Raw genomic sequence first — 20,922 nt, 5'->3', positions numbered from 1 at the left:
TTATATTCAATGCATTGAAGAATCAAGATGTAGGTACTTAATATATAATATGAAATACCCGTACGATAACCTATAAAAATATGTGATTGTCAATTGTTTTGTTGACGATGAAGAACATCCTAATTTAAATGAATAAGTAATCAATTTAAATGTATTCTTAATTATAATTTTAATAAAATAATAATGTAATGTAGTCTTATAATTATTTATATTTACATACTTATATACTTATTTTATAATTTTTTTCACATATTCTGTATTTTTAATTGCATGTTTGGATAAAAACAAATACATATTATATTTGTAAATATTTTTGAATTCTTAATACATATAAATCCGCATTCTAAATAAAACAAATAATAAAAATAAAAGTTGTTGTACCAAAAATGTATATTTTTAAATTATTTTTATGCCACACTCATATTAAATAGTAAATTCAAATCAAATACATAGTATGTATCTACCTTCAATTATTAACTTTTTGAGGTTATTTTAAACACTTAGATTATTTTCTCATCTTTGATATCTAATCGATATTTTCATCGTATCTTTTTTCGGTGATTTCATGAGTATATTTTTTGGTAAATTGAATACTGCTTTAGAAAATATTTGGTTTGGTGTATTATTGCATACTTTTGATTGTTCTTTTATTTTGTAAACAATTTTTGCTGCTTTAGTTGAGGATAAATCAGATAAATGAACTTGTTTGTTTATAATTTTCGGATCATTGTACTCAAAAGTAGTAGTTAAAATAGAAGGAAATTTAAGTGAACTATAATTTTAACATTTCCATCAAATATAAAATTTACACGTCTTAAGTTTAGTATACGTGAAGTCATTTAACAGTATTTTTTTTATTATTTTTTTTAAATTTTCATGATTTTTGAAAGTTATATACTTTAGTATAATAAACTAAATAAACTTCAATATTTTCATACGTGCACACTACTAAAACTACGCATATATATTTTACTGCATAAACAACAAGTCTACGAATTATATAAATAAGATAAGCCCGATGATAATCGTAAATAAAAGTCCCAGCAGATTATATGGACTATCACTAAACAATAGTGTTAACCATAAATTTGTCAATCAAATGAAAATTATCTTACTTATTTTACTTAAATAATTTACTTTTTTTTTTTGGATACCACTTTCAGTTAATATATTATCTATATTTAGAAAATTCTTTTGGTGTAAGGATTTAAAAAAATTGAAAACCTTTAGTATATTATATCCTTGAAAATTTCGATAAATTATAATATTTATTGGTAATTTTAAAAATATTAATCATATTATAATTTAAAATTGAGGGAACGTTTTCAAAAATATATTATGTAATGTATTGTGAGTATTCAAACTTATAGCTTAAAGCGTTTACCCTTTAATATAAAATTGAATTAATAAAATTTAAATAAAATTGATTTTTTGATCATATTATACTTTATTTTATATTACTTTATTTTAACTTAACTTATCGTAGGTTTTTGAAATTTTTCTACAGATTTATCGAAAATTCTTAAAATCATTTTTTTTTAAGCACCAATGGAATTTTGAAGTACTTATTGTTCACAATTTATTTAGAGATAAAACTTAATAACTTTTCAGCGACCCTCTCAGTAATTTAAAAGCCTCGTATTTAATTTTCACTTTACACCCTATATATATAAATAATGAAATATATATATTTTTTTAAATTCTTTTAATGGGAGTGTTTTTAACTCCGTGATTCGTGTTATTTATTTTTCTATCTTTTTTTTTTTATCAAATTTATTTATTGTTTTTTAAATGAACAAATAGTGTAATTATTATACTTTAATTGAATAACATAAATTACAATTAAAAAAAGTAAGTAAGTGGATACCGCTTTGTCAAACATTAAGTGTCGAGTGAGCTAATAATATGGGGTGTTAAGTTTGAGCTTAGTGAAATAATATAATCATTGTTTACGAAAACGATTCTATGTGGAGATGGTTTGTTAGCCTCTGAGAGTAAGTTTATTTTGTGATACGTTTTATTAGTATTGTTTCATATAATATTATATATGTTTTTGGAAAATTATAGTTCAACTTTCTGTAATTTTAATAGAAAAATAAATAACTAAGTACTTTATAATTATACATAAAATGATTACAATATTCTGAGAAGTAGAGTCAGACACTGTCAACGTTTAGAATCGTTTTTTGTATACGAGAGCTTATAATTAAATTCAAATTCAATCATCCGTTTCAGTGACCTATCCAATGGAAAAATACACTCTATAATCGATAGCTATTAAACAATAGAGTGACTTCCCAAATTTTTCATTTCAAACTTGAAGATTTTTAAAATTTAGTTGCTATTCTCCCCTAATTTCGAACTAAATTGACGGCCAGTCATTATGAATTTATTTTATTAAAATTAATTTTTGTATGAGATATTTTTCAACTAAAAATAAAGTTGAATTTTTAAAGTTAATTCAAAACCAAATTGAAATATATCCATAGTATTTGTCAGAATTTAATAAACTAAGAAATTATAATTATAAATAATACCTTATTGTAATATTTATTTACTTATTTGTTTAAACGAGCCCACGAAAGAAGTGGCCATTGAGTGTATATTTTGTTTTATATTGATGTAGATACCCATAAATCTACAGAAAATAATTTTTATTTATTTCAATAAATAAATAATAGTTATATAAATGTAGCACATAAATTATTTGGCTATTATAGTGTAATATATGAGAAAATAAATAATAATATGTTATTCAATTACTATTAATTATTCTTGGAAGGTACTTATTTTTAATTTGATTAAAAAAAAATTAAATTACTTTTATTTTTTAAATCGTATAGATATGTATAAAGTAAACTTAGATATAAAAATAACTATAAAAAACTGATAAGTCACAACACACCTGCCTTCTACTGTATTTCACTTAAACTAAATATATTAAAATAATACGCCTACCTACGTTTTTAGAAATATGTATAGTTATATTATTATTACCTATCTGTAAAAAATGCAATTGATTAAATTATTTAATATACATCTAATATTAATGGTTGATTTTTTTTTTTATGATTTCGAAAAAAAACCAAATTTATATTTAACATTACCTTGGCCGATTAGTTAAGTTGAACTGAATGTGTGGATTAGGAAGCCGTCCCACGGCCAACGATCTCCAATAGGAACATTTGGCGCGGAACTCAAGGACAAAAATAAATAATATGTAGACGAGCTTGTGATAATTGTCTTCAGACGTTACTCGTACTCCAATAAGTAAACACAAGTGCTTAAACCGTATCGGTTGTGCAGTGTGATATTTTGAATTTCAAGTAAATCGTAGTTGAGTTTTTTTATTATATATTTTTTTACTCAAATTCGTTGACTTGTTATTTTTTAGTTAACCGTCTTAAACAGTTTAATTGACTCTTTGTTAAAGTTGGATGAAAACGTAAAATCACTTAATTATCGTAATATTTAAAAAATCCCAAAGTTGTTTATACTTATACAGAAAAAATGGCGTTAGATCTCCATCGAAAAAACGAGTTCAAGATATCCCGAAAATCCCAGGATGAAATTCTGAAGGAAATTATAACCGACGAATTTCCATTGAACCCATTGGAATTGGTTGGAGAAACGAGCTTTGATGATCCTATGATCTTGGAGGAAACCGACAAGCTACCGAGATCAGATGTGCAGGAGTTTTATAAAGATGCTAGTATTTTCATCACTGGCGGAACTGGATTTATGGGAAAGATGTTGATCGAAAAGCTCAGCAGGTCGTGTCCACATTATAAGCACATCTACTTGCTAATTAGAAATAAAAAAGGCAAGAATGTTAATGAACGTATCGATGCAATATTTGAAGATAGGGTAAGATCATTTTATTAATTACGTTTTAAATTTTAAGAAAAAATCTTTACTGTTTAATTAAGCATATACTAAGATTTATTTTTCATTTTTCTAAATATTCAAATATTTTAAATAAATATTTTTAATTTAATTATACTTAAAATGATTGAATAATTTAAAAATATAGACATTATAAATCTTATATTACATTTATTACAGTTAAAAATATTAATTCAAAACTGAAAACCAAAAATATATTTTATTCAATTTGTAAACATTTTAAACAAAAATAATTTATCTAAGAGTTTTATGATAAATTAATAGTTCAACTAACTTTTTAAACTTAAAAAAACGGGTTAATCATTGTTAAATGATTAACAATGGAATACTAAAACTAAACACTAAGAATCGTCAAATGCATATATGTTTATAATTGTAGCAAATGTTTTTTGAATAAATAATAATAATGTCAATGGTAATATGTTTGATGATACAATATTTATCAGTAAGAAACAATAACTTAGTTTACATAAACTAATATAGATATGTATTCTTAAGAAGAAATTATCTTATGAATGTATAATAAATATTTGAAAAGTTGCTAATGACAAAAAAACAATTAATAATCACTATGAAATTAATTTCTATTTCTATTTTATCCCATTCAAGTTGAATTAGATACTCAAATATGTTAGATTGACCTGAATAAATTTTATTTAAAATCTTTTATTCAATTAAAAGTTCATTATAAATTGATATTCAATTTTTTCACTGAATGTATGTTTAAATTTTTTAAGCATGTACATATTTTAAATTTAAGATATTGCGTTTAAATAGTACTAATTTATTTCATATAGGTACAATTAAAAAAAAAAAAAATCATACTATTTAAGACATTTAGGTATTTATTATATTAACGAAATTTTTTAAGGTAAATAATAAAAAATAATGTTGTTTCTATCAATAAAGTAATAAGTTGGCTTTATTTTACTACTTAATTTCTTTTATACTTATTATAATAATTAAAAACTTATATAAATAAAGAAAAAATAAGTTTTATTTCAAGGTTGTAGGCTTTTTAACATCGTTATGATGTCTTTAATGGTTAGTTAAAATTATTTCAATCTGTTTTGAAAACACAAACTTTGAGTGGATTTTTGTGAAACAATTCTTGATTATACTCTATGAACAATTAAAAGTTAAAACGTTGTAATTTACTGTTTTAAAATATAAAGATATATATTATGATATTACCATACTATAATATCATTTATGGATATATAAATTTTAATAAAATACGTGACTTAAAGTAGTGAGTGCTTACAATGCATATATATTATTTTCTGAATGGGGTCACTAGTACTTCGTTATTATTCTACACACACATCGATTTCGTAGTGGTTTGCATGCTTACATTTATTTTTTTCATATAGAAAATACAAATAAATAATAAATAATTCATTGAATGACCTTTATTGTTTCATTAATATATTATTATATTAAATATTATAAAATATATTATTGCACTTTAATGATTCCAAGAAGTGTCGTCACATTATGTTACATAAAGAATAACACTTAACAATGTTAAGTGTATTGGTAAAATATTGCAATTTATCTAATTAATAGGTATGCAATTGAACATTGTTAATATTTATATTTTTATGTGGAAACTAATTTTATAAATAAAATTAATCTATGAAATTATTTTAAATCATATTTGTGTTGATATTTTAGTTGTTTAAGAGATTGAAGCACGAGAGGCCGAAGTTCTATCATAAGATATCTGCAATCGCTGGTGACGTGTCCTTGCCAGGATTAGGTATATCTTCCAGTGACAGAAAAAAATTGGCAGAAAATGTGAATATTGTATTCCATGCAGCGGCTACAATTAGGTTTGATGAACATATACGCACCGCAATCAACATCAATGTCCTTGGAACAAGGGAAATTATAAGCCTAGCTAAAGAAATGACTAACCTTAAGGTAACAACTGCTTACCTAACAGTTGATTATAATTAAAAACGTATTAGACGATTATTTATACGCTCAAAGGGGTCAATATCATTAAAATACAATGGTATTATTAGTATAAGTAAGGTAATGCTAGAAGAAAAAATAAAGCAAAAAAATATTCTACAATGATGCAGTTGTTATAATATTCACATTATACATGTTGTTGAAACATGATTACTTATAGCTATATAAAACGATTTTGGGTAATGATAAATTGGGTCCATGATTATTATTTTTTAACTACCATTTATTACCTTATTTAATGTATTTTTCTAATGTTAATATTTTGGATGTTTATTAAATTTAAATTTATAACATGCAATTTGACTTCATAAATATTAAATAGCGGCAAATCGCACATTGATCAAATGATTGTAATTAGCGATAATAAATAACAATGAATAAATAAATTGTTTAAAACAATTTAGCTCATAAAAAATTATTAGTAAAAATGTGTTCTAAATTATCCGTCAGAATTCTATAATTAATCATTTAAAAAAAAATGCTAGTGATGGTAGGAGGTTGAATATATGAAATACCTTTGTTCGGAGAGGAGTAGGATTAAGACATAATACCTATTATAGTTATGATTTATTTCAAACCTTCAAGATACTTAACTTTGTAAACAAGTCTAATATTTAAAATACCCTCAAAACCTAGAACTAAATACTAACTATGTTCACTATTATAACGAATAAATAGTTAAGTGAAGAAAATCCGGTTTATAAATAATACAAAATTTAATATGTGTATCAGCACAATCCCGATTAAGTAGTGTAGGTACATTTGATTGTAATTAATGTGTAATGACATAAAAATAAATTTGTTAAAAATATGAGTTCCTTAGTCGACTTTAAAATCTAGTTTTTTCATATTTGCTTTGAAGGTTACGGTGTAGCACTGAAACCGAAACAAGTCGTAGTTAGCCTTTTCCTCATAGTAATTATTCTGCGTCGTAATTCGTACTGGTTTTAGTTCCTGCTTCATAAATTTTTTAAAATTATATTTTATTTAAACTAGCTACTGAATCTAGTTATTGGATAACGACATGTTTTATACTACGTACTTATTTTGAAAAAAGTAAGTCATTACTATAACACTGATGAAAAATAAATTGTATGGTTCTACGTTGTAATTTAATAAAAACAAGTTAAAAAGTGTAAATTAACATGCGTGATCACATTTTGGAATAATACATTCGAGTGTAATTTAATACAATTTATTTATTTTTTATTGTTTTGTTTAAGTACTCTATCTTTGCTTTCAAAACATTATTTTATTAGCTATTTTAATTCATTATGTATCTTTATCTTCTTAGATTCTTACTGTAGGTATTAATAAAAAAAATCATTTTGTATCGGATACTTACCACTGTTATTCTTTATATCTATTGACCAGTAAATAAATAAAGACAATTGCATAATAATATTTTAGTTATATTCAACAATAAAGTAATATTGTAATTTACCAACATATTTATTCCAATAATAATGTTTTAACCTTTAAACTATTTATTTATTTTAACATATTTACATTGAGATGCTAATTTTAATTAAAATATAAATGTTTATAGGCATGTATGTACGTATCAACTGCGTATGCTAATTGTGTGTATAGTAAAATCGAAGAAAAATTTTATGGAGCACCATATGATTACAATGGAGTGATATCATTGGTAACTTCGGCAAACGACGATAAAAAATTAGAAAACATCACACCCAGGTACGTAAATTATTATTTTTATACACATTTAGAATAATATACAATGTATTTAACAAGCATGTTTATAATTTTAGCTTAACTGCTGGTTGGCCAAACACATATACGTTTACAAAAGCTTTAGCCGAAGATTTAGCCAAACACGAGTCTATTGGACTGCCGTTTGGCATATTCAGACCATCAGTTGGTTAGTTTTGTACAATTTTTTGTTGTTGTACACATATATTTTACAATTATATATGTTAAACATAATTACTTTAATGCAGTTATTTCGACATATAATGAACCTGTTCGAGGCTGGATCGATAACGTTTATGGACCCATTGGTATGATCGTGGGAGTCGGTGCCGGAGTACTTCACACACATCACTGTGATGTCGATAAGGTCGTTGACTTAGTTCCCGTAGATTTAGTTGTTAATGCACTGATATGCTCAGCTTATAAAGTCAGCCAAAGTATAACAACAAGGTAAGTTACCAATAAATATCATATTCTGATGGATGCTTTTAAACATTTAGAACTTAGCATTGACAAACAGATATTAATATTTAAAATTTGATATTTTTTAAAGTATTTACTATTTAATTTATCATACTTGTGAAATAGAACTGAAATTGTCCACAATAAATACCTATATAAAATGTTTATCTTAATAGACAAAACAAAATTTACGTATCATTAGAATCTTTTTAGATAGAGTAAACACTTGCAATAAAATGCAATAGGTACAAATTATCGGATTTATTTGATTGAGTTTTGAGATTTTTGTTAATTTAAATTGAAGATTAAATAAATATTTATATTATTTTGTAAATTAAATACATTTATATATTAATTTTTTTTTTTCAGTGAATCAACTCCACCTATTTTTAACTATGTCAGTTCTAAGCAGAATCCAATAAACTTAGGAAAATTCTTCGAAATCATCAAAAAATACGGATTACCTAACTGGCCTACCATCAATGCAATTTGGTACTATTCGTTTATCCCCACTAATAATCCATATATATATTCCTTGTTGTTCTTATTACTCCACACAATACCCGGTTATTTTTTGGACTTTTTATGTCTAATGACTGGCAAGAAGCAAATGTAAGAATAAAACAAAATGTGTTTATTAAAAATATTCATACATTATGGATTAATGACTTACTTATCTACAGGCTTACTAACATCTATAAAAAAATGAAAAAAGCCAACACTGCATTAGTTTTCTTTGCAAATAATCAATGGGATTTCATTGACAAAAACACCAGTGCACTTTGGAATGGTATGTCAGAAGCTGATAAAAAAATATTCTTCTTCGACATAAAAGAAATGTCTTGGGATTATTATGCACGAGCTTGCGGTATTGGCTTACGTTTATACTTAGTAAAAGATGACATACATACAATAAAAAATGCAAGAACCAAGTGGGAAAAGTAAGTTGGTTCATAATAGTTTTAATAAATTATTGTGTTGGTTAAATAATAAAAAAGATATAACTATTTATAAATAATTTGATGTTAAATGTTGTATACATTTTAATTAATCAACGCGTTAATTTAAAATTAAATCAATTCATAACGTTTTTAATAAATCTAAATTTTAGTAAGTAGTTACCGCTATTACTTTTGACCAATTGGTAATTTCCGTAATCATGAAAAAATATAAATTATCTAGAATAGGTAATCATTTATTATTTATTCTTATTTTTATATTATAGTACTGTTTTTATACTAAATGGTTGATCATTAGTAAAATATTTTAATTACAAAAATATTTTTATACGGCATTAAATTTTTGTAAAATAAAAGTATTTATTAGGATTTACATAAAAAAAAATTAAAAACTTAGTACAACCTTACACACGGATTTATTGATATTATACAATGTATATGTTATTAAATACATTAAAAATAATAAATTTATACTAAAAAAATATTTATTAATTTTATTTTATAAATGATTTAATGGTTTATATTTTATTTTTAGATTACGCAAAGCTCACTTACTATTAAAAACAGTTGTGGCAATAATATTCTTACGAGTGTGCTGGTTCATCATCAACATGTGTTTTAATTAAATGTGTATTAAATCTATTTATATATTTTATATTTTTATGTTAATTTTTTTAAACTATTTATGATTTGTGATTTATTGTTACATAAATCAAACGTAAAATTAGAGGGATTAATATTGTAAATAAAAGTTTTTTTACGTTAATTTAAGTAGATGGAATGCGACTATCCAAGACTGAACAAATGATACATTAATACGTTGTATTCGTGTTAGTTAGCGTTACGTTTATTTGAAGAATAAAATTAAAATTAAAAACTTATATATTTACTTGTTTTTATTTTAGTAGTTAGTCTACAAATCCTACTTTTTTTTAAACACAAAAATATGCTGAGTATTAAAATCACGGACACTCGGTTTTCAAAAAAAAAAAAAAATAAGTTAAAAATTTGTATTATAAGATAATATTGGCTGATCTTGTATAGTGTTGCCCCCTAAAAATTAGTTATTCATGGATTTACTCGGTTATTCCATTTTAAACTCTGTTAAATATAAACTGAATACATTTTAACACAATTGTTTGGATTGTTCAGACCAAATATAGAGATTGAGTGTGTATTATTATTTATTATAGTAATTATGAATTTGAAAACAGTTATTTAATCTTAACATTCCAGAAACAATTCTGACCGAGGATCGGTTAAATGTAGTATTTATACTATAAACCTAGAATTAAAAATTTAAAAAAATGTCTAGATATAAAACAATTTTAAATATAATCTTGTATTAAATAATACGAGTACATACCTATGTAAAACGATTGCACTGAGGGAAAGTCCACGATTAACAGTTCACCTAAATATTAATTGAACGAATCTGTAAACACAACAAGCTTCTATCAAATATAATATTAACTTGAACAAAAACCAAATTGTTGGTGGATTTTAATATTTTTTTTTTACGATTTTCAAAACTTCAAAGGTGTTTTTAATATTTTTATAAACACTTTTTTTTTAGATTAGTTAGTATAGCATGTAAAATTTAAAAAAAAATATTTCAACTATAATAAATATGATAGCTGTGTACCCTACACCTATATCCTACACTGTTCACTTTTCCTAGGTATTATATAATATGTGATATTTATTCATTTTAATTTATCACTAAGTTTCATATTAAAAGGAATAATAAAACAAATAAAACAATGAAAATTGTTTTTAAGGTTATATTTTAATTGAATAAACTTAAAAAAACACCGAATGTAATATGTATACTAGTTATGACTACCAAATTTAAATTGATTTTAACAATCAATACATTTTTACTTTTTACATATAACATATAAAATTATAAATACCTGTAAAAGAGGAAAAAATGTTTCGAAGATTTATTTAAATTATGATGCGGTAAGTATATACTGATTAGAAAATGTACATAAATAATTAATCACAAAAATAAGTATATAGAAATTTGTGATAATCAACCATATGCGTTAATATTTTTAAGGAAAGCGAACGTGACTATGTTATAGAACGTGAATTAATTTATGTTTTAAACACTTCATATTCATGAATAATTTCGATGTCTCACAAATATTTTTAAGTTAAAATAAAATATTATATCAATCTATGAGTTTTAAACATAACTATTATTCCTATTCTATATTTAGCGTGAATATAATTTATGTTTAATAAAAATATTTGTAAACACTATTAAATGATTTACCATATTGTTATCTAATATTTTCATTTAACAATTTTTTTTTTTTTATCTTTTTAGGTTTATTTATTATAAATTGTAAATGCAAAATTAAATTTCTATAATACATTTTAACCAGTTAAATGTATTTAAATTGTAATTCCTTAATTATTTTTATTTTTATTATTATTATTATTTATATTAGTAAAATTGGCAAATTTTATTTTAGACTAATTTTTGAAATGTCAAAATAATAGTTTTACAATGATTTGTAAAAAAAAAAAAAAAATGAAACATTTGTTTTGGTGGCTATGTTTTGTAAACTTGTGGAGTTTGCCCGAGAACTGAGAAGGTTCATACGTAATTATCTTTTAAAGGTTTAGCAGTTTTGAAGTTTCGACGGTTAGAATACTGTTTAAAATAGTAAAAATAAACAAATCTATAAACAGTTAATAGGCAATCATTTTAAGCAATCATTATAAGATCATCTCATACATAAGAACTGCTTTAAGAACTAATAAATAACAATAAATTCCGAACTATGAAAAATTAATAAGTGATAACAGTTATTGTATAAATGGGAAACTCCTCATGAACCACAGCCACCTTATCTCACAACTAGCCTCTAGGCTCGAAGACAGTTCCTGATAATCCCATAATAAGCCTCAAACTCAACTAGTGTAGAGATCTTCTTAACTTTAAAATATACTTATATTATTCATAAATGTTTCCATAAATCATTGTAAAAGGTAACTCGACTGTGAGTCATCCTTCAAGTTATTCAAAGCCAAAAGTGTTGTATTTTTTACCACATCATATTTACTTATTATATATAGTGTACAGATTGTAAATTCTCAATAAACACAATTTAAAAAAAAAAAAAATAAATTAAAATAGTCGTAAAAAGAATTTTTTTAAAAATTTGAAATATTTTAAGAAATTCCATTTTATATTGGAATTGCCAGTAAAACATACTATCTACTTACATAGCTACGTTTTCATTTACAAAAATAAAATGAAGAGTAATCATACTCTAATAATTATTTGTGTCTAATTATTTAACGGGTATAAATTATTTTAATTTCAAAATATAAAGTTTAATAATTTTCGGATTATTTGAAACAAAATAATAAAAATGTGCGCATACCTATTACATTGTGATATTTATTATTTATCCAATATAATATCAAGATTTAAAGTATTTTCTCACAAGATATAGAATAAAAAAAACAATAGAAACTTTAATAATAGCCATTATTGTACCTTTACAATGCCTTAAAATAAACCTATATAATTACTTCGAGGTCACTTATTTTTCATAGGTGCGTATAATGACACAACTTGGAATATTTTATATTTAGAACTTAACATTTTTAATGAATGAAGATATGGATATAGTCAATCATGGTTTTATTTATAGAACACTATTTTGAATAGAAAAAATTCACAACTCAATGGATTCCATAAGTTTTAAGTAGATATAATAATATAGGTATTTATAAATTAAAGAATTTCGTAAGTTTTTACTTTATTAGGTATAGTTTTGTAGATTTTGGAGAAGAACAACGTCAACTGAAGAAAAAAAGTAAAAACAAAACATGTTAAAATAATCAATTCTTTCTAGAAATCTGATTCTAAGTGTTCTATATTGTAAAAGATACCTATGAATATTAAAATGTGCTTTTTTAAGTAAATATAACTTTCACAGTATTGACAATTTGTTATAGAAAATTACTAATAACCGTAATTTAATTAGACACAGAGATAATAAAAGATATTACACAAGATAATTTTATTAGGATAACTTATATATTATATATATCGTTAATTTAATAAATAAAAAAACTCATTCTGCTGTTCAATAGGTGTGCACTGTGCAGTATACTTTGTTATTTGTGAAGGTTACTGTTAAAACTCATGGATGTGTGGTATTTCAATTTAATTATAAATCATTGAAGCTATATGAAAAAACAATTTTACGAGAGAAATATGGGTAGATGAACTTTGTCTTGTATTATATTTATATTGTTATGATTGGTAGGTTAAACAGATTGTTGCCAAAAACATTGTGTGTATAGAACTCATAAGTTAGTTAGTTAATACAAATTTACCATATCATACCTAACTTGTTTAGGTTCGAGGTATAAATACGAGGTCTAATCAAAAAGTATTGAGACTGATACGATTAATCGTAAACCGGTTTGAGTATGAACTTGCACGTTTATAGTATGCTCCTAAAGGACAGACTATAACAAAGGAGTACTACATTGATGTTCTTCGCCGTTTACGAGACGCTGTACGAAGAAAAAGACCCGAGTTTAAAGAGTCTGGTAGTTGGAAATTGCATCACGATAATGCACCAGCCCATTCAACCCATGTTGTGCAGCAGTTTTTGGCTAAACATGGTATCCCAGTTGTTTCTCAACCTCCCTATTCACCAGACCTAGCTCCATGTGATTTTTTTTTATTCCCAAAAATAAAAATGGCGCTTAAGGGTAAACGTTTTCAAGATGTAGATGAAATAAAACAAAATGCGACGGAGCAGCTACGAAGAGTTTCTAAAAATGACTTCCACAGGTGTTTTCAAAAATGGCAGGAACGTTGGAGAACATGTATGGACTCAGAAGGAGCATACTTTGAAGGAGATTGAATGTAAATAACTTTATCTAATATATATTTTTTTTTTTTTTTTTAACAGTCTCGATACTTTTTGATTAGACCTCGTATACCTTCAAATTAGCCTTGAGTTTTTGAAAACGTAATTATATAGCCGTATAGGTATATTGTAACAAGCCTTGTGTTTCGTGAAGCTGATAAAACAATTCCAATATTAATTATGTTTAAGGATGAAAAAAAGATTTAATTTTATAGTAATAATGGTAGCCAACTTCTGGAAATTTGAGCCTAAATCGATATTTTAAGTGAGTAAATCTTTACTAATATTTACAATGACCTCAAAATGTAAAACATTGTTTTATTACATTCGTTTCATCACAGCTAGTATTTCCTTGATCTATTTATAATTAGTTACTTTATAGTATTAATAACTTATTAGCTACGTACATTTTCCATATTGGCCATACATTGTGTAACATATTATCTTGTTATCTCCATTATAAGTATAATAATAATGTAGAAAACGTTTGTTTTAAATATATCAATAAAAAACGTGATTTAAATGGATAGGTACACGAAGTTGGCTTTATACGTATAATATGTAGTACAATCTTAAAAAAAAATAAGTACATAGAAATTTTTGACACTGTTGGAAATTTTTTTTTTTTTGATATAATAATTTTAAGATTACACCAATAAAAAAAAAAAAGACAAAAATAAATTAATAATGAAAAAGTAGTCGTTCTACTGTTTATTAAATGTCGAGTTGTTACCTGACGTGACTGAATACCAAGGTCACTATAGTCTGGAAATCTGTAATGGATGTATTAAATTTGAATTATATAATAAATAATTTTCATTCATTATTTAAAGAAAAATTAATATTTTTTCTTTAGAATATCAAAATTGTATAACATTTTAACATTCATTTTACCCCTTTTTATATTAACTTTTACTTTTGTGAATGAAACTACAAAAGAAAAAAAAGAAATAAATAAACTAAAAATTAACTTCCGATTTTTAAATAGTAATCTATGTATATAATTTATACAATTATTTATAAAATGTATAATTATTTTTTATTCGCACTTCATTAATATTCAATCAATCTTTAATGAAATACATAAGACGTTATAGGTAGTGATAAGATAAATATATGAATATATACAAGAAGGTCGGATTAAGGATCTATTGGGTTCCGGGGTTGACATTTTAAATGGGCCCTTTTGATAATACATACTTTACAAAGCCGCTCACTACAAGATACATTTTTTTAACTATTTCACAGTTTGTGCTAATATCCAACAAATTTTCATTTAGCGCAATGTCACTCTGCCTCTCAACTCATTAGTTTCATTGTCATAATGATATTGTGAAAAAAAAATGTAATAAAAACTGGTATACAAAAAATTTGCAAATAAAATATTTGTTTAATAAAAATGTTTAACATTTAATTTTTAATAGTCAATAAAAGAGTAGTTGTTTTAATTTATTGCTTAAAAATAAAATAACATATCAATTATTTCATTCTTGTTTATTAATAATAATAATTATTGATAAAATTATACTAAGTAAATGTATCATAAACACCATGGATTGCTATGAATAACTTATATGCATCGAGATAAGATATACAATACTAGAGCGCGAGCGATTTCTCGTATTCCACTAATACTGGCAGTATTACCACAGAATATAGGAATATATAGTTTTTGATATTATCAGATATAAATAACATAAATTACATTATTAACCATTGATGATATTATTGATATCAACGAAAATATAAAATAACAATAAAATGCGTTTTTCTACCATATTGCGTGCTTTTGTAGGTAATTAGTAATTACTATTTAGTTGTTTTTTATCGATAAAAAAAAATTATTTAAAAAAAATATAAAAACTGTTATTTAAAATCACTGGAAAATAGTAACAGCTTAAAATTGTTTGGGCCCCTTTTAATTTGGTACTTTAATTGGGGCCTTCTGCTCCGGCTAAACCCACATTAATCCGGCCTTGAATATAAATTATATAATAAATAATGATATATCTCTGAAAAATGTTTTTCTGTGACAAGACCACACTCACTTGTAACCAGTTTACACGTTGTGAGTAATATGAGCTTATAAACGTTTGATTATTCAGATTCAAAAATTTAAATGGTTATTGATTAACCATGAGACACCTAGAGTAAAACGTGTAAAAACACACACTAAAAGTTAGGTTAGGTTAGATTAGGTAGTATAGAAAAACTATAACCGTGGATTATATACTTGGTTATATCTCGAAAACTATTGAATGGAAATCAAAAATTTAACACAAAAGTACTTAAAATAAATTTTATAATTTGGTGATTTTAAATGTTGGTATTATGGAATAAAAATTATTAAATGTTAAGAACATTAAATATTTGTTGATTTCATTAAATTTCAACATTTCTAAAAAATAAAAAGGTTAAAAAATAACAACAATGATAATAAATAATAATAAGTATCTTATGTTAAATAGATCACCCTTTATATCAAAATAAAAACAACTCATCTGAACATACATTATTTTTATCATTAAATTTGAAATGGCAATTGACTTTAATTAATTCAGTTTCAAATCTAATCTAAACAAAACGATAAATCGATTCATTTAAAGTTATAAACATTTTATACGACCAAGAATTCAATTTCTATACCATCGAATATATTTTTTTTTAATTACATCTTAAACAAATCGTGATGTTAATTAAACACTGAATCTTTAAACAGTTAAAATCTTGTAATTTGTATAAATTCATAAAATATAATTAAAATTTTATAAATACCAAAGTAATATATTCATCAAAAACTTAATAAATTTACTTGCAGAGCTATGATTAATCTATAAATATTTGATAAGTACCATTATTTTTATAATAGTATATATTTCTTTTACAATATAACTATAGGTTCTCGTATAATAAAAATTAGTAATTGACCAAAATTTAAAAATATTATTTTAATAAAAATAAAATAATTTATTTTGTCATTTTTCGCGGCATAATAAGTATTAGATATTAAAACTGATAAGTAAATCTTTATAAATAATTTTTATTTTAGTAATATACTGCTGTTAAAGGTGTTTGGTAATAATCTAAATTTGTTAAATTAAATAATACGTTTTTATTATAATTAATAACGATTACATCACATAATAATATAATATACAAATAGAACTATTTAATATTTCACGTTTCTACATTTCCGGAAAAAGTATAATTATTTAAATAAAGTGATGTCAAGATTGTATTCATATAAACTGACACTTATTAAGTAATGTCACAGGAACTAACAAAATAACACAGTGTTGTAATTTTTAATCACCTTGTTCATTGCTATCTTTATACAGAACATCCGGTATGTTAAACACTAACTGATGAGTGTCCAAATTATTTCTACAGTTTCTTCCCATAGACCACATACCAGTAACAAAGTCTTTATTGTTTTGAGAGTTTACAAATCCTGAAAAGTAAATTAAAATAAAATAAAATTGTTATGTATTGTTCCTATTTGATAATTTCCTAAAAAACTATTTTACCATATTTCTGTATAACTACGTAGTGATATATTTAAAACTATATTTTATATTTTAAATTTGGTGATTAATAACAATAACAAAAATACTGGCAGTCGTATATTTAGTTTAACCAAAAAAAAAAAAAAAAATAATAATAATAATAAAATATTATTACCGTTAATACATTATAAATAAGCGCAAAACTACAAGTAGGTACTTAATACGTGTTTTAAAATAAACGTTTTTAATTTATAAACCAAAAAAAAAAAATAATAAAGTATCTTAGTTATAAGTGATTGGGATCTGCAACTAAACCATGACTAGGCCTTACATTTTGAAAGTCCTAACATCATAAAAAGCTTAAAAAAAAAAAAAATCTCAAATGGCTTTATTTTTTTATTCATAATATTTGTTATCATTACTAATTAATATTTAAATAAAAAAATTAATAGTAGGCAGCTAGCTATCTATAAATATATTTAAGCAGTACTTTTGTTTTCAGTTATACATTCATAAACAATATTTTCGGGTTTTAATTGATTCGTTAAATCTTCATCGATATTTAACAGTGTTAAATTTAAAAATCATTATAATATACAGTCCTTGGTCGATTTATTATTCATCACATTATTGCTATTAATACGCTATACGGCATGAGCATACAATAAATCGAGTTATTTGGGAGCGTTAACACGACAGTTTAGCGCTGTGCACCTCCCTATTTTCCACCCTAGTTGCGTCTATTGATTAGGGCTAAATCAAAAATTTAGTTGCTAAATTTTGAACGACTCTGCCGACTACATAAATCCGTATCATATTAACGTACTAATTTGATATCGTCGAACGATGAAAAACCATTTAAAGTTCGTTTAGAAAACCTCTAAACGCTAGTTACCGATAAACACGGCGACGTTCTTATCCGCCCTGTTTATAGCAGACAACGAAACCGGTCCAAGATGTCCATACTGTGCGGTGGCCTTGGCCATCCAATCCTTACTGAGGAAACCGTTTGATTTCGCGCCAACCGACATGTCTAATATCCTGACGGGTATGCTATTGTCTATGCCCACCGTGCTGCGCGCGTCTACGACGAACCGGACGCCTGCCAATTTCGACGACCACGTGCCGCCAAAATCCCAAACCGACGTTGCACTCGTTGCAGGCACCTGTGCAGCTGTGAATATCGATAACACACGCCAAATCCGTACGTTAAATTGATTTTTAATAACGTTGATGTATATAAAAATGATATAATGCGGACACGCCCTGTACTTTAGTTATGGAATTGAGTTGGCCAAAACCCAACTCATATGAGTACGCGATGAACGTATCATTTATTATTGCAATATCTACAGTTAAATAGAGACTATAGAACTGACCTAATAATTGTGTAAATATGTAAAACGATCAAGTGAAAATTCATTTAATTTTTAAACTTTCAAGTAATTTACGCCTACACCAATAAAATATATATAAATAATAAATATATATATATATATGTATATTTATATATTGTGTTAGAGAATTTTAATTCAAAATTCGATTTAGTAGATGTATAAAATCATGAGATAATAGAATTTTCATATTACTACCATGAATATAATATATTACAATATATCACTATAAGAACTTCACCATTGCCACGATATTTGGCAAACCTACTAAATTTAAAGAATAATATGATTATTGATTACGTTATGTTATGCAATATATAATAATTATTTAATGTTAACTAATACGCTCGTATTATGTCGGAATAATTATTAAATGTCGTAATACTGAAAATATCTATTTGGTTTTAAAGAATAATTAAAATAAAATTTTTAAGTATGTGAATTTATTCGTACGTACATCATTGTTTACCAACTTTGAATTGTGTTAAATAATTAAGTTGTTTGTTTATATATTTTTTTCATAATATATAAATGAGTATTTTTGTATGTTACAATTATTATTGCTTTAAACTGTACCGTTTTACAACACTAGAATAAATGTAGTGTACCACGATTCATCTCTCTCAAATCTAAACTTTGTCTATCCTATAGTTGTTTATTTATGATGTATTTATTATTAACACGACTTCGGATAATTGCCGTTAATAATAATTATTTTAATTTTAATTTCTTTAAAATCTTAGTAAAATCGACATCATTTATGCTTATTATAGGTATTACTGGTAATAGGCTATAAACAATAAATAATTAAATTGTATCAATGAAAATATTCCTAGATGTGTGTAATGTATATAATTATTAACATAAAAGAAATGCACGTGTATTTTTGAACGTGTAATATAATAATTGCACAACATCAAATGAAATTAAAATTCCATTATATAATATAATAAACTAAACAATAAACTAAAATCAAACTGTAATAATGACAGTCTTCATTAATATTTGCATATGTTGAATAATGATATAGTAATATGTATGTCTAATAGACAAAAAATTGATCTAAATAATAATTTTAGCGTTGGCAAAAGATTGAATAATATCAATGAAGCAATGATCTCACAAAAATTAAAATAATGAGTAAATATGCACTAAAAAGGTTCATTTAATATGAATTATTTTGCATTTAACCATAATTTCAAATTACATTTTTCAATTTAATTACACTATTGTAGGGTAAATCATTTTTTTTTAACGTTATATACTTATATCATTAAAAATTTTACTATCAGATAAAGTAGTAGTATTAAGTGTATATACTTCTAGTAAACTGAATAATATTGTATCTATGAATACATGAATTATGAATGTTCTCCATAAATATATCATAATATAGGCAAATGGGTTTTTTTTTTTATATTATACTTAATGGTTGTAACATTAATAATAAATAGGATGTGTTATGTGTAATGACAGTTGTGATGTGTTAGGTGTTATGATAAGATAGTTCCAGTAAATGTTTATTGTTATCAATGTTAAAGTAACCGTAATGGACTTATCTTACTCACAAGCCACACTATCCTTATACTTGATTTTATATTTATTTTATTACCCATTGTACTTATTAATTGTATACATATTGTAAATAATCACTCTTATTAAATATATATATATATATATAAATTATCAAAATAAATTATCTGCTGAAACATATCTTTAAATTGAAATAAAATTGGAGAAATTTATTTGTATAGGTATATTTAAACAATATTACCATCCATTTACTTCAGACGTTTAAATATTGGATTTTGCCCCAAAATGTGATGTCGACCACCTGTCACCGACTTGCCCGGATACTGAGGTATTATTTTTGTTAAAATATAGGAAACGTAATGCAACATATATATTTTAAATATTCATTTAACTACCACGAAAAATTGATTAATGTTTTGATAAAATTTATTTGACCAATCATAGGCTACTAGATATGTTTAAAAGACCATTAATTCACTATTAAAAATGTTTAGTGATTATGTAACCCGGCATAAGTTATTCATAATTATATGAGTAATAATGTTAGTAAGTAATT

At 24.4% G+C, this 20,922-nt stretch overlaps 2 protein-coding genes across 2 annotated transcripts; one reads left to right on the top strand and one right to left on the bottom strand.

Annotated features, from left to right (window-relative positions):
• The first annotated feature begins 3,238 nt into the window (after positions 1-3,238).
• Positions 3,239-9,675, top strand: LOC112602683 (fatty acyl-CoA reductase wat-like). The gene is made up of 8 exons (XM_025350890.1): positions 3,239-3,867; positions 5,584-5,832; positions 7,436-7,584; positions 7,659-7,768; positions 7,848-8,049; positions 8,431-8,673; positions 8,745-9,002; positions 9,556-9,675. Exons 1-8 carry the CDS (start codon positions 3,511-3,513, stop codon positions 9,644-9,646), a joined length of 1,659 nt encoding a protein of 552 aa, XP_025206675.1. The 5' UTR covers positions 3,239-3,510; the 3' UTR covers positions 9,647-9,675.
• Positions 9,676-10,409: 734 nt separating this feature from the next.
• Positions 10,410-20,711, bottom strand: LOC112602691. Its single transcript, XM_025350900.1, has 6 exons — positions 20,608-20,711; positions 18,335-18,613; positions 17,247-17,384; positions 14,667-14,706; positions 12,805-12,849; positions 10,410-10,455 (listed from the first exon to the last, which is right to left on the bottom strand). Exons 1-5 carry the CDS (start codon positions 20,612-20,614, stop codon positions 12,846-12,848), a joined length of 468 nt encoding a protein of 155 aa, XP_025206685.1. The 5' UTR covers positions 20,615-20,711; the 3' UTR covers positions 10,410-10,455; positions 12,805-12,845.
• Between the last annotated feature and the right edge of the window lie 211 nt (positions 20,712-20,922).

The sequence above is a fragment of the Melanaphis sacchari genome, unplaced genomic scaffold, assembly GCF_002803265.2.
Source record: "Melanaphis sacchari strain LSU unplaced genomic scaffold, SCAv2.0 Contig8_pilon_pilon, whole genome shotgun sequence".
Lineage (NCBI taxonomy): Eukaryota > Metazoa > Arthropoda > Insecta > Hemiptera > Aphididae > Melanaphis > Melanaphis sacchari.
This window is presented reverse-complemented; position numbering and strand designations above follow the sequence as displayed.